Raw genomic sequence first — 14,765 nt, 5'->3', positions numbered from 1 at the left:
TTCTAGTTAACGAACTTTGATGCTGTATTTCGCACGTGCACAGTTTTCTCAATATAAAAATGCATTCACATTTTTATGCTAACTCCAACTCCGTACAAAAAAATTGCGTTTTTTTAAAAAATGCATTTGCATGAAATTATTTACGGTTAGCATATTTTATGTGTTTCAACAAGGAGATGAATAATTTGTTTTACCTATTGGAGTTTCCTAACCTCATAAAAAAATATATGTTGCAGTTATCGCCTAACCCCAACCTTTCTTTTTTTATTAGAATCATGGCCACTAATGTTCAAAAAAAGAAGAAGAATTTGATTTTACTGCACTCTATAAGTTTTTTTTTTTTTTTTGGACACTCCGTATAGTTACATTAACATATAATTTTCCCATTTATCAATTAGGCAGCAATTTTGGAACTGTGTTACATTAAGAAAAAAAAATCAAAAAAAAAAAGCTTTCTCTTCATTTTACATTTGAACAACAAAATTGAGTTATCGATTGATATTATAATGTTTAAGAGATCAAACTTATAATTATATGTGGAATGAAGAGGAAAATTCATTTTTTTGTTCCATCAGTTTCAATCTTTTATTCGAAAACATTATTTCTACTTCCACACAGTGAGTCTACAATAAGAATTTTCGCATAGCACATATATTGGTTTCGGTATAAGTTTGCAGACACTCGATATTTCTTTCTTTTTTTGTTATATTAAAGGGTTTACACACAATGGAATTGTATAATATTGTAGTTATGCTGCTCGACTTGATTTGGATTTTAGCTCACGAAATGATATTGTTGAAACTTAATTAAATTAGAAAGTTTGGTTACAGATCACATCATTCAACATCAAATATGCCTAGAATAATAAAGACATATTTCTATTGAACTGTAATTAATTCAAATTTCATTTTCTCACGAATCACAAGGGTCAATAAGGGTGGGGCTAGAAAACACGTACGTTTACGGACTAGAATGCGCAACAATCAGATGTGTTTATCTTATTTTCACTCTTTGAAAAACGTTTATTTAATTGTAATTACGTGTACAGAAGAAATAACAACGTCTGTTTTACATGCGAAAATCATTAGAGTCCGCACTCTTTTAATTACGAGTCCATTTTGTACTGTTAGCAGAGAAATTTGGATAATTCAGACAAGATGAGATATCGTTTTCGTTCTTTCCTTATATGGATGTATATTTATTGCGAAATTGATAGGTGATGGAAGAAGTTTCCATCTTTGTGGGCTCTAGATCTAAATTAGTAATTAATAGCAATATTTATTGAGAAAAATGTTTGTCTCTATTTGAACGCTGGGTTCGATTCAGCCCTGTCAATGAGTATTTCTATAGTAGATTAGAGAAACATGATGATTGTATTCTATGTACTCACAATCTTTATATTTATACCCAGCATGGCCATAAAAAAAAAAATTATAAACCAAAAAAAAATATGAGTTTACAGGCCAATATATTTGCATTCCATTGAAGTTTAAACGAACTTTAAAATTTATAAAAATGTCACTTTAACATTGCTATCGAACTTTAAAAAAAAATTCTCGAAACAAAAATATTTAATATATTGAATGAAATACCACTTTTACATTGCTATTTCCTTTATTTTTTATTTTATTTTTGAACATCTACATTGCTATTTCCGAATCTGACATACATAAATAAAATTCCTAGCAAAAATGGGTTAACTACACATGTTATAATTGTTGTCTATCCAGTTTTCGTCTTTCCATTTAGTTTTATTCGATTCTGTCATCACTTGTCATGCAATTTTTACGTAACCCATGACGTACTCGAGTAGTTGTTTTGCGTGTTTAAAAGAATATATGTTGGCAACAACGTTAAAAGGAGGTGACTGGCATCAATAATTGTGTTGGTTCGTTAGTAGAAATCTCTCGTTTATCATGTTTTTACATACGAGAAGTGAAATTAGCTTTCATAAAAACCCAAGTGGTTTTTGGATGGGTTTAAGTGCATGTACGTCTGGTGGAAATCTTTTGGATATTTTGAATGCGACTCATTTTTTTAAGAATTAATACATAGTTCTTCATATATAACGTGTCAACTTTTTTGGTTTAATGTTTTTTTCTTTTTTTGTTTAATGTTAAGAATTAATAAGAAGTTTCAAAAAAATGGCTTGGTTTAACTTCAGCAAGCATCTTATCCTGTTTTTGTGTATTGGTACTAATACAAAAGAAGCAGATGATGGAGATGCTTGCTGAAGTGGATTTATAGTAGCTCTTATAATTGCAACAAATGGCTCCTATTGAAAATTATAGCTGAAATGACTCTTTTAAGATATTGTAGTTATTGGAATTCATATTTAAATTTGAAAATTGAAAAAAAAAATGGGTTGGAAAAGGAACAAAAAAATGGCAAAAGAATATCATTTGTTATATATTCAAAGATTGACCAACGAATGAGATAGGACTGTGTTCTAAAGATTTGAAGTCGCTAGCTACGAAGTCCGTACATGGTCGCATGAGCAGCCTTGACATTTAACTATTTAAGAGACTACCAAAGCGGCCAAATGCTCAACTAGACTGTGGAGAGGAGCCTACTATCAAAGGAAGGTCCTTCCAAAAGCTATAACTGCTTTTGTTGTTGACATAACACTTAAAAGAATATTTTTAAGATACAATTTAAAATTCAAACCTTATGCTAGTAAACCTAACAACTTAGTAACATTAAATTAATTATAAGCAAACAAGACCCAATTAGTAAATTTTGAAACTAAATTATATTTTAGTATTTAACTAAATATAGCTTTTACATCAAACATATATATATATTCATTATTATCAGAGCCAACCCAAATAAAGTTCCGTTTACCAATAGTTAACCAAAAAGTCTAAACCAAACCAAACGATAACCAAAATTCACTGCCCTGAATCCTGATGATTTCCCTAAAATATTTAACGATGTAAAACTCCATAAGAAACAAAAACACCATAAACAAGAGTTTAAAGCCTTTTACTCTTATGGCCCAAAGGTGATTAAGCTGACTCGGTAATCGGTCTAATATAAAAAAAAAATATTAAAGGATCAGTTGGATTGTTTCGGTTTATCTTTAGCAGGATCACGTGAGGCGCATGTGACATCCAACGAGTGGCCAATCGCTTAAAAGTGAAGACTTTTTATTACATCCCATAAAAAAGCATCTCATCTAATAATCTTTTTTTCTTTTTCAAAACCGACTCAGAGTCTCTCTCTCTCTCTCCCTGTCTTCTCTCCATTTGGCGATAGAAGATATGTACCAATCATCTTCCTCCACGTCATCATCATCGCAGAGATCATCGGTTCCCGGTGGCGGCGGAGGCGGAGGTCTGATCCGATACGGCTCAGCTCCGGGATCGCTTCTAAACTCTGTGGTGGACGAAGTCATCGGAACAAACGGTCGTGCAGGTGACTTCAATTATCCTCCGCCGGAAAACTTCCTCGGTCAGTTCTTCGCCGGAGCAGATTCATCCTCGCTGAGATCCGATTCGACGACTTGCGTAGTCAACTCATCCAACGGACAGAAACAGCAGCTCGGCAACATTAATAAAGATCTCCTCCTCGACAGATCCTACGGTGGATTCAACGAGATCTCGCAGCACAAGAGCAACGACCTCGGCAATAGCTCCGGATCTTACTCTCTCGCTAGGCAACGTAGCTCTCCCGCCGACCTCTTCACCTACCTCTCCGGAGACAAAAATAGTGAGTTTTTTCCTTTCTTTTTTTTTATACTACTTCTTGATTTCTTCTCAAGAAAATCAACTTGATTAGATGATATAGAGTATTCTTAGATATACTAGAAGTAGAACTTTGCATTCAAGTAACATAATTTCCTCGAATTTAGGATTTGCCAAAAATCGTAATGTAGTTATGAAATAAAGAACGAAGCATCATTCATTGCTGAATGAAAGAAAGATCCATTTGGATTTTATTACTTTTACCCACTAAAAAAAAAAAAAAAAAATCCATTTGGTGAACCCAAATCTATCTGTCAAGAGGCTGCTGAGGGTATTTTCGGGATTTTCTTATAGATTACGTAGCTTTTGTGAGCAAAACACTTTCCTGTATATACGACGCACGCTATAATAAGTTGACATTTTTGTGTGAGATTGATATAATATAAGGTGCCGTTGGTAATCTGGCTGGTTGGTAGATCACGTATTTCAAAAATGACGAAAACACCCTTGATCGATCCGAGCCACGTGCTTGGAAACATACAGCAAAAATGTGGCTCGGTTACCCTCAATCTGGATATTTTAATTAAATATCTTCGAGGAATCCTATAAACCAAGTTGCATATTTTTTTATAAGATTATGGGGTTCTTTTAGTTCGTGGCCAATAGTTGATCTGCTGATGTGGCGAAGTTTCATTGGTTGTTAATAAGATTATTTAAATGGAAAGCGATAGATCTTAGTTGGTCCTGCGGATTTCATTCATTTGTGCTTTAATTTGCATCGTTGTTATCAAATAAGTAATAATATTTTCCACTAAGTCTGGATGTGAACAAATAATAATATCCATGAAATCAGTCTTGCCTTTGGGTCGATTCCTTTTGATAGTTGACTCTTATTTGTTTCTAAACCATGATGTGCAATATGAATCATTATTTATTTAGTTTTTTTTTACTCACGTAATTAATGTGATATTTATAACATACTTTACTTTGAAAATCAGATTTCTCGTTGAACCAACCAACAAGTGATTATAATCCACAAGGAGGGTCTAATGCAGGACGAGGACAATCGAGACTCAAGTCTCAGCTAAGCTTCACGAGTCACGATCCTCTGTCCCGGATCTCTGAGGTCAATGAGACCTCTGTCCACGATGGTTCGGGCCATTCCTTTTCAGTGGCTAGCTTCGGTGCCCCCACTGATTCTTGGGATGACGGTTCCGGTTCAATAGGCTTTACTGTGACCACCCGCCCAACTAAACGATCCAAGGACATGGACTCAGGTCTTTTTTCACAGGTAACCATTTTAGTGTTTTTCTTTTGTCAAACATCATATGAGAATAGTAAACACAAACACAAGGATAAAAAAAAAAAATTGTTTTATGCTTTTGCTTTGCACTTTTCAAGGGACATACTCTTACGAACTTTCTCTTTTTATCATTGGTTTTGCAGTATAGTCTTCCTTCAGACACTTCAATGAACTACATGGATAACTATATGCAGCTTCCTGAAGATTCTGTACCTTGCAAAATTCGGGCCAAACGCGGCTGCGCCACCCACCCGAGAAGCATCGCCGAGCGGGTCAGTTCAACATATATACTCTTTTTCTTTTTTTGTAGCAACCGATCCAAAAAAACAATTTTGCTGCTAATTTGTCACAATTTAGTAATAAATAACTACTACAAATAAATGTCTTCGATAAAAAAAAAATAGAAAACGATTAGCGAGATATTTAGTTCGGTGATTATGTTAAGATAGTTTCACAAAGACATTATATGTTGAACAAAATTTTGTGTAGAATTTTTTTTTTCTAGTAGAAAGCCGTCTGTTTATAGAAACTTATGATATATATATATACAGGAGAGGAGAACGAGAATAAGTGGCAAACTAAAGAAGCTACAAGACCTTGTCCCCAACATGGATAAGGTTACTTTGAATCATATCACATTTTGTACATAGCAACATTATGATATATAAAAATTTGTTTATTAAGACATTATTACTTGTTACTGATTTTATTAGCAAACAAGCTATTCTGACATGCTGGATTTAGCTGTACAACACATCAAAGGCCTTCAACACCAACTTCAGGTTCCTTATAAAACTATCAATCATCTTATTTTTCTATTTACGTCAGCTGAATTCTTTTTTTTAGAGTTCTCCTTAATTCATTAATATATATACACACTACCTTTTCATCTACAAACGCAGAATTTGAAGAAAGAACAAGAGAACTGCACGTGCGGATGCAGTGAGAGACCAAATTAGCTGCAATCCTAACGGTAGGGATCATCCTAACTTTATCAGATGTTTTTGATATCATAAGAGAATTAGAGAAAATGTAAATAAATCGATTATCAAATGCCTAGCTAATTCTCTTATAAGCTTCTCAGTTATAGTCATATCTTATAAGATCGAAACAATGCCAAATGTCCATTATATTTTCTCCCAAGTGTTATGCTCTGAATATTTGCTTATTTTGGAAGGACTGATGATGTTAATTTTGAAACTAGTTCGGGTTATGACTTATGAGTAAAGCAACTTGTTTCCATTATTTGGTTTTCTAGTTCTCTCATTTCTTTTCCATTTTACGTTTCCATAAAATATTATCTCAAACAGAACATCAAAATAATTTTAATTAGTTGCATCTCCTTCGAAGGAGTTGCGACTAAAAGATAATTGCAGATGGTGCGTAAGGCGGAATACTCTTTTTAGTAGATGTTGGGATTGGGCTTCCTAAAGTAGCGTGTATGCACGTTACAAAGCTAGATCCAATCTTTACCAAAGATGAATTTTTTTTTTCATATATAAACAACAATAGTCTATTGAATTTGTCTTACGTATACCTATACGACAGACTTTAGGGTATTTAGTTTGTATATTACGTATGTAGTCATGATTTAGTTAATATATATATATATATGTAATATCGTGAATAATCTTGATTTCCGCATCGACACAAATTATGGATCCAAGACTTTTTTTTTCTGTAACAAGGGTTTATCCAAGACTTTGCGTCAGCTAAAGATTAACATCGTCGAAAGTAAAAAAAAATGTCTCCCTCTAACGTTTACCAATTTGCACAGCGAAGTCTTAAATTAACAAAGAAGATGAACAAACAAAGAGGGAGAGCAGAAGCAGAGAGTTTGTGACAGTATATAATTAATAAAAACTTGGATTTTTAAGTAGTAATAAAGGGAACTAATGAGACTGATAGATAAATATAAAAAAGGGTGAAGATATTAAAGAGGCCACTTAATGCGCAGTATGTCCTCTTTGCCAGCTTGTTGCACCGTCCTCTGTTCCTCTCTCTCTCTCTAAACCAAGTCTTGCCGTCTGTGAGAGAGAGAGAAGGCCAAAGGAGCGAGAAAACGATGTCATCGGACGACGAAGGAAGAGAGGAATACCTCTTCAAGATAGTGGTGATCGGCGACTCGGCGGTCGGGAAATCGAACCTTCTGTCTCGGTACGCTCGTAACGAGTTCAGTGCGCATTCCAAGGCGACGATCGGGGTCGAGTTTCAGACGCAGAGCATGGAGATTGAAGGCAAGGAGGTTAAAGCTCAGATTTGGGACACTGCCGGCCAGGAGCGCTTCCGTGCCGTTACCTCCGCCTACTATCGTGGCGCCGTCGGTGCACTCGTCGTCTACGACATTAGCCGCCGCACCACCTTCGAGAGTGTCGGTCGTTGGCTCGATGAGCTCAAGAGTACGTCTCTGTTTTGTTCCTCAATTGCCCCAAATTGAATCTGTTTCTGATTGATTTCCAAGGATGATGATACACTCGATTGATGATCGATTAGGTCGTAGGGTTGACTAGAATTGGGATTTTGAAGCTAATCTTGGTAGAAATTCTGGAATCTCAAAGTCTTATTATCAAGATTCTGTTGCTTATTGCTTCATTGGAGATAAGTCTATGTAAAGGCGATGCCTTTACATATAAAAACTATCAAAGTTTCGGCCTTGGTTTATCTTTCAGAGAGCCAAAACCAAATTCAGTTGCTTTTTTTTTGTTTTTTCAGTCCATTCTGATACAACGGTAGCGAGAATGCTGGTGGGAAACAAGTGTGACCTAGAACACATAAGAGCAGTGAGCGTGGAAGAAGGCAAAGCCTTAGCAGAAGCTCAAGGTCTTTTCTTCGTGGAAACATCTGCTCTTGATTCCACTAACGTTACAACGGCTTTCGAAAAAGTCATACTTGATATCTACAATAACGTGAGCCGTAAGCAACTAAACTCCGACACTTACAAAGATGAACTCACCGTGAATCGGGTTAGTCTCGTTAAGGACGATAACACTGGCTCTAAACAAAGCTCCGGTTTTTTATCTTGCTGCTCCACTTGACACACACACACACAAGAAAAAAACTATTTTTCATTTTCTTTTCAACTCTGTTTCATTTGTTTTTCCCTTTCTTTCTCACTGTATTTGTAACTTTGCATAATGTTGTCACTTCGTCTCATAGAAGAAAAAAAAACCGGAATCCATGAATTGTAATTTATTTTGTCTCAATTTTGGCAAATATCTAAATTATCTCCATTCATTTGTGTTTTCTACTTTTCTTTGTGATACTTCGCTATTTTAAATCATTATTAAATTAAACGGTGGAAACTAATCTGATTGGTTTTGTGAGGTTTTTTAATTATTTGGAAAATGGTGTAAAGCGAGGGAAAAAGAAAATAGATTAAAAAGGAAAAAAGATGGCTTTTCACAAAGTTTTCCCTGGATATGTAACAACAACGAAGATGAACGGAGAATAATTTCTTTCCCTCTTCTCGCTCCCTTTTTTTTTTGTTACATCATCCCTCGATTTCCTCCTCTCCCCTTCTCTTACGGTGGCGATGTCGTTACCTCCGTTTAGCTGCCGCATTCTCGCGGCGGCGGTAGCCCTCTATCTGATTGCTCTGTTGTGCGTTGGGGCTGGCCAAGTTTCTTCCAAAGATGGTGCCGCCGCTCCTAAAATTCCTGGCTGTTCCAACGAATTTCAAATGGTAATGTCTTTGGAATCCTTCATTAGATTCTTCCCCATTCGAATTTTGTTTTGGGTTTCTCATCAAAATTTTTTTTCTGGAAATTTAGGATTATGAGTGTTCATCAATTAACCGGAATCGCTGTTGTCGAAACGGAAACTTTACGTCTAATTCTCGTTGATTGATTTGAATCGATACCGGGAATGCAATCAAATTCCGCAAATACATAGTTTTTGATTCGGTGCCTGCGGTTTTCTATTTGATGTTATTTTTTCATTATGTTAGGACCTATGTGATTTCTCTGAATTTATCCATCAATATTGAGGTTTATCTGTTTCAGTATATACTCAGTCTGTCAAATCTCAAAACCATAGATTCGTGGACAAACATAACTCATGCAACTACTGTTTGTTTAATATCTAAGCCGTGTATTAATATAAGAATATTATCCAGGTCAAGGTCGAGAATTGGGTTGACGGAGAAAATGGTGAAACTTTTTCAGGCATGACTGCTGAGTTTGGCGCCATGCTTCCGTCTGATAAAGACAAAGCTGTTAAACTACCGGTTGTCCTTACCACTCCTTTGAACAGTTGCTCCAGTTTAACCTCAAAGGTTTTCCTTTTTCTTCTCCATCTTAACTACTTGTTTGAGAATTTTGGTGATTAGCTATGCTAGAGAGAAAACTCAAACAGAATAGGTCATAATGATGTTACGTAATATTGATGGATGTAGTTCTTTGAATGAATTCATCTCAAAATTTGGCAGCTATCTGGTTCTATTGCATTATCTGTACGTGGCGAATGTGCTTTCACAGCAAAGGCTGAAGTTGCACAGTCTGGAGGAGCTGCAGCTTTGGTGTTAATAAACGACAAAGAAGGTTGCGACTATTAAATTTAAACCCGGAATTGTATCCCCACGTTGCTATTTCTTGCTTTGCAGTTTTTGATTCGATGAGCCTCTGACATCTTTTTCTACTATCTTTGCTTTTTTAGAGCTGAATGAGATGGCTTGTACTGAGAAAGACACCTCCTTAAATGTTTCTATACCTGTTTTGATAATTACAACGTCATCTGGAGATGCCTTGAAGAAATCCATTATGCAAAATAAGAAAGGTATGGTCTAAGCTTTCTCTATGTGTGGCGCTATTATGGATCCTCATATCTTTTCTAGCACTACCCACTCAAACTGTAATCTTAAGCAGAAAGATCTTTCAAAAAAGTTCAAATGATGGACAGATTTGATTCAATTGTTTCCAGCAGGGAAGATGACATTGTGATTCAATAGCTTTTAGTGGGAAGGCTGAAATTGATTGTGGTCTTTATCATATGATATCTATTCTTAACTTTTGTCTGAAGTAAATTTCAAATTAGTCAATGCAAATGTTGAAACTCTCTCTCACTATTTTTTAATGATAGTCCATCTGCTCTTAATTTTTTACCATTCTTTTGATGGATATGTTGTTTCTTCTATGATTTTTTTGATGCAGTGGAGCTTTTAATGTATGCTCCAAAAAGCCCAGTTGTGGATTATGCAGTGGCATTCCTATGGTTAATGTCGGTTGGAACAGTTTTCGTTGCTGCTGTTTGGTCGCATGTCACCGGTCCTAAGAAGAGCGATGAGCAGTACAATGAATTGTCACCAAAGGTTTTTACCAGACTGCATCTGCTTTTTTTGGGTTCTACTGAAGCTTACTTAATTATTGGGCATAGATGAAATCATGAAATTTATATTTTGTTACAAGATGTGACAACAAGATAAATACAATCTATTAGCTTGTTCATTCTATCATGGAAATCACCTTACCATCCACTTGTCTTAGTTGGAGACTAATTCTTGTCCTTTTCCTAACATCTGACTTTTTTGGGTAGAAATTTTCAAATGATTCTACCAAAGGTGACGCTACTAAAGATGACGCCGAAGAGGAAACCCTTGATATCAGTGCTACAGGGGCTATTATCTTTGTCATATCAGCATCCACGTTCCTCGTTTTGCTCTTCTTCTTCATGTCATCTTGGTTTATCGTGATCCTGACCATATTTTTCTGCATTGGTGGTATGCAGGTAATGTTGGCGAATCTTGAGTATATCTTAAGTTTCATGGTTCAATAGCTAGAATTATGATCAATGTCTGGTTGCAACTTAATAGTAAACTTTTTTTTAGTATTATTTCCCCGGTAGAAATACAAAACATGATGAGCTCTTCATGTGAAATGAAACAGAGGCTAACCTAACCATTGTTATGTCAAATTATAAAGTCATATTATTAATATATTTTCATCTCAGGGAATGCATAATATTATCACTACCCTCATAACAAGGTATTTTCAGACCCCGAATATTCAACTCATGAAAGAACTCTTTATTCCAGTTAGTTAAAAAATCATGTGTTGCTTTCTCTTATTCATCTTTCATTTCTCTGCAGGAGATGCAATAAATGTGGCCAGAAGAATGTGAAAGTCCCTCTGTTTGGGAATACCTCGATCCTCTCACTAGTCGTTCTGTTATTCTGCTTTGTGGTTGCTGTTGCCTGGTTTATGAAGCGCAAAACTTCGTATGCATGGTTCGGCCAAGATATTTTGGTATGTCCTCTTAGCTTGGTAACTCTGTAATTGTTGAAAGCCAAATAATCTTCTTTTTTAAAAACTTTCGCCTTATGTCTGAACAAAATTGACGTACTAAGCATTTACTTCCACGTTTTTTGCTCAAATCCAACTCTTAGGTTTTTCTGTTTCGTTTTACACATTTATCAGTAGACCACTTATTTATAGCAATCAATTACTTTTCTGAATGTATGTTAGCATGCTTCTGGTTCGTTATTGTCCTTGGTTGTTTTTCTAAGTTTAATGTGTCACGTGACAGGGTATTTGCATGATGATAAATGTCTTGCAAGTGGCTCGGCTACCTAATATCAGGGTGAGTTTTCTGTGTGTATTTTTCAATTGTATTTCTCTAGTGATCCCTTCGTACGTTTTAATGGTGTCTCACACTTATAGGTTGCTACCATTCTTCTCTGCTGTGCATTTGTCTATGACATCTTTTGGGTATTCCTGTCACCACTAATCTTCAAGCAAAGTGTAATGATTGCGGTGAGTATTTGATAGTTTTCCTTCAATTTACCAAAAAGTGTATTATACCTTGATAGTTAATTCTGTTTCTGCAAGGAGAAAATTTTCTTTCAGTTTTAGTTCTAGACGTTCTACAAAAACGCATCATATCATATGATTCTTATAACCTTAAGCCTCATCAAACCAGAGCACGGGTATTTGCATATAGCATCATAATTGTCTTCAAATCACCCAAAGATTGAGTTCGAGTTACACTTGTTGTAATTTGATCTGAGTATATATATGAATGCACATAGTGAAGAGTTAAAAGGACCGATGATAGCTAAAAACTCAGTCACATACAAGTTGGATACTTAGCAGTCATATATTCTCCTGATGGTGTTAATCTATGACATAGGTTGCACGTGGGAGCAAAGACACTGGAGAATCTATTCCCATGCTGTTGAGAATTCCACGGCTTTCTGATCCATGGGGTGGTTACAACATGATCGGTTTTGGAGACATTCTTTTCCCAGGCCTTCTTATATGCTTTATTTTCAGGTAACCTTCTCATGCATCAGACTTGTTATGATTCCAATTCACGGTTAACTAGCTCGGCACCAATTGTATGCACATGTCATTTGCGTCACAGATATGACAAGGAAAATAACAAAGGAACCTTGAAAGGATATTTCCCGTGGTTGATATTCGGCTACGGACTTGGACTATTCTTGACATACTTGGGATTGTATGTTATGAACGGACATGGTCAACCTGCATTGCTCTACCTCGTCCCTTGCACCCTCGGTATTCTCTCTAGTCATTTTAATAAATCTGCAATGCATTTCATTTACCTTACTTCTCATTGTTAAAACTGACCAAAAAATTGCAAGGTTTTCTTACATAATGTTGTGCGGAACACTTGGGCAGGAATCACGGTCATACTCGGGTTGGTGAGGAGAGAACTCAGAGACCTGTGGAACTACGGGACTCGACAGCCTTCAGCTGCAGATGTTAACCCAACTCCAGAAGCATAAATTGCTCCGACATATATAAACTTAAAGCTCTGGAGAGACTCAAGAACATATGCAAGAAGACAATATAAAAACAACAAGACACTGACAATTTTTCTTTCTTCCACAAATGTAAGAAATCTAACACAAGGGATTTACCCTTCTGTGCATATACATGTAGTCGATCAGCACACCCCACACGTATAATGTAATGTATACATATTCACCAACCTTCTGTATCCAAATGAAAAAAAAAAAGTTTGTTGTATATCCCCTTTTGCAGTGGTTACTAGTACAAATAGTCTTAACATTATGCAAATGACTCTTCTCAATTCCTTACTTTTAGCGTATGTAAGTAAATTCCACAGCAAATCAAACAACTTCTAGTTTCAGTAATTGCTTGTGGAGAACTAAAATATACTTTCAATAAGTGAAACACCACAGCAATCTGTACCTGTAGAAGTGTTAGTATCTCAAACTCAGCATATGAAGCTTGGTATCGAAAGGGTTTTCTGGTTGACTCGCTATCAACAAAAATAGTAGTAATTAAAAATCTGAGCCCACGACCACTAAATAGTCAAGAAAATGAAGCAAATGAAGTTGTACCTTTGCAATAGTCAGGTTCTCCAGTACGAAGCTGCCAGACCAAGCATCAAACCTACCGTGGTGCTCTCATGGTCCTAAAAGACCAATGAAAGGAAGCAATCAAGGTAAATAGAGAGTAGTCAAGAATGTGTCTGAATTTATCAAATGGAAAAAATCACTTTAATATAAGAAGAATATGAAAGTTGTTCCATCTATTTGTAGATTAAAACGACTCTATATGTGATAACAAAGGCTGATAATGAAAAACGACCACATTTATCAAATGAGGCAGACATATGTCTTCATTTAGTAAAGGAGTCCAAATGTTGCATTCCTAATTTCATATCTCCACTCTAAGCCACATGTAGTCACAACTAGAGATGAGCGTGTGCTAATCCAAAAATCTAAAAACATACATTGTGAGATCATGTGTTCCAGTTTGGTGTATTCTCTTCTAGCATCTCATGATGCAAAAGTAAGATAAGCGACACTAAAACGTCCTAAAATATAAAAACACAAACCTGAAGCGGAGCCAGTCCAGCAACAGCATTATGATGAAACTCTGGCCAGGTCTCAAAATCAGCAACATCATTATCTTTGCAACCAAATACATACACAGAGATTGTTTCGCATCACACTCCTAAAGTTCTTGTTCCCAATTTTTCTTTGAAATGGAGATCGGATAGCTGAACTCAAAGACTCAAAGTACTTCTTCCATCCAAAATGAAAAAATAAGAAAGAAGAAAACTAATTGATGGTCTGAGTTTGGTTTCTCAATGGGAAGCTTAATAATGAGCTTAGCTATGGTGAACCTCTGCATATTCAAGTACTTGATAGTTATTATAATCTTTTAAAAACAGATGGACTTGAATAGCAAGTAGTTTTCAGAATCTAAAGACTTGATTAAGTCAAAAACGAAATATGCATTTCCATAATCTGATGTCAAAATGCCCAATCACATCATCAACATCTCGAGCTGTAACCTCCGAATTCATTCGATCTTTCACGACACCAAACACCAACAATTGAAAGCTTTCGAGATTACCTTATCCTTATTTGAAGGATGGAGGAATAAGGTGACGCAGCGAGCTGGAGCAATTCAGAATTGCCGGCGTTCTCTTCTCCGGCGAATCAGAGAAGCATCTCGGTGACACAATTTCTCTGCAAACCAAAACGCAACCCGATAACAAGCAAAACGCATATAACATATAATGATTTAAATAATGTTTATGTATCACTGCAGTTAATTTGACGGACGGTGACATAATATCAAATGATATTAATAATGTTGTGTATCACTGACGTTAATTTGACGGGCTGTGAAATATAGGAGACATGCTCCTAAATGCTTAAAATTACTCAAAATAAGCCCCAAAACGACAATCCAATATAAAGTAAAACGCAACCAACTCGCTCACTTTTAAATTTTGGCCAAAATAGAGCAAAATTGATGGACTATATAACCCACGAATTA

General features: G+C 35.8%; 3 protein-coding genes and 1 long non-coding RNA gene across 7 annotated transcripts; 3 read left to right on the top strand and 1 right to left on the bottom strand.

The window, feature by feature from the left end:
• Positions 1-3,184: 3,184 nt before the first annotated feature.
• Positions 3,185-6,202, top strand: LOC18994288 (transcription factor bHLH128). The gene is made up of 6 exons (XM_006417923.2): positions 3,185-3,711; positions 4,685-4,977; positions 5,133-5,261; positions 5,541-5,606; positions 5,703-5,771; positions 5,892-6,202. Exons 1-6 carry the CDS (start codon positions 3,264-3,266, stop codon positions 5,946-5,948), a joined length of 1,062 nt encoding a protein of 353 aa, XP_006417986.1. The 5' UTR covers positions 3,185-3,263; the 3' UTR covers positions 5,949-6,202.
• Positions 6,203-6,938: 736 nt separating this feature from the next.
• Positions 6,939-8,203, top strand: LOC18994287 (ras-related protein RABA5e). Its single transcript, XM_006417922.2, has 2 exons — positions 6,939-7,388; positions 7,702-8,203. Exons 1-2 carry the CDS (start codon positions 7,055-7,057, stop codon positions 8,022-8,024), a joined length of 657 nt encoding a protein of 218 aa, XP_006417985.1. The 5' UTR covers positions 6,939-7,054; the 3' UTR covers positions 8,025-8,203.
• Positions 8,204-8,426: 223 nt separating this feature from the next.
• On the top strand, positions 8,427-12,795 carry LOC18994286 (signal peptide peptidase-like 5). The gene is made up of 13 exons (XM_006417921.2): positions 8,427-8,671; positions 9,104-9,262; positions 9,416-9,527; positions 9,643-9,762; positions 10,137-10,294; positions 10,519-10,710; positions 10,933-10,967; positions 11,072-11,228; positions 11,509-11,562; positions 11,643-11,735; positions 12,112-12,254; positions 12,346-12,500; positions 12,624-12,795. The coding sequence occupies exons 1-13, from the start codon at positions 8,522-8,524 to the stop codon at positions 12,728-12,730; spliced, it is 1,635 nt and encodes a 544-aa protein (XP_006417984.1). The 5' UTR covers positions 8,427-8,521; the 3' UTR covers positions 12,731-12,795.
• Positions 12,343-14,469, bottom strand: LOC112084095. Of its 4 annotated transcripts, none has more exons than XR_002898059.1 (5): positions 13,813-14,469; positions 13,313-13,386; positions 13,161-13,230; positions 12,597-12,698; positions 12,343-12,527 (listed from the first exon to the last, which is right to left on the bottom strand). It is a non-coding gene; the product is annotated as an uncharacterized LOC112084095 (long non-coding RNA). The 4 variants fall into 4 exon arrangements; XR_002898057.1 differs by having other exon boundaries at positions 12,597-13,230; positions 13,813-14,105; positions 14,337-14,469; XR_002898058.1 differs by having other exon boundaries at positions 12,597-13,230; positions 13,813-13,999; positions 14,337-14,469.
• Between the last annotated feature and the right edge of the window lie 296 nt (positions 14,470-14,765).

This window comes from Eutrema salsugineum, unplaced genomic scaffold (genome assembly GCF_000478725.1).
Source record: "Eutrema salsugineum unplaced genomic scaffold, Eutsalg1_0 scaffold_5, whole genome shotgun sequence".
In the NCBI taxonomy this organism is placed as follows: Eukaryota; Viridiplantae; Streptophyta; class Magnoliopsida; order Brassicales; family Brassicaceae; genus Eutrema; species Eutrema salsugineum.
Note: the sequence above shows the minus strand (reverse complement) of the source record. Positions and strands in the feature narration are given on the sequence as shown.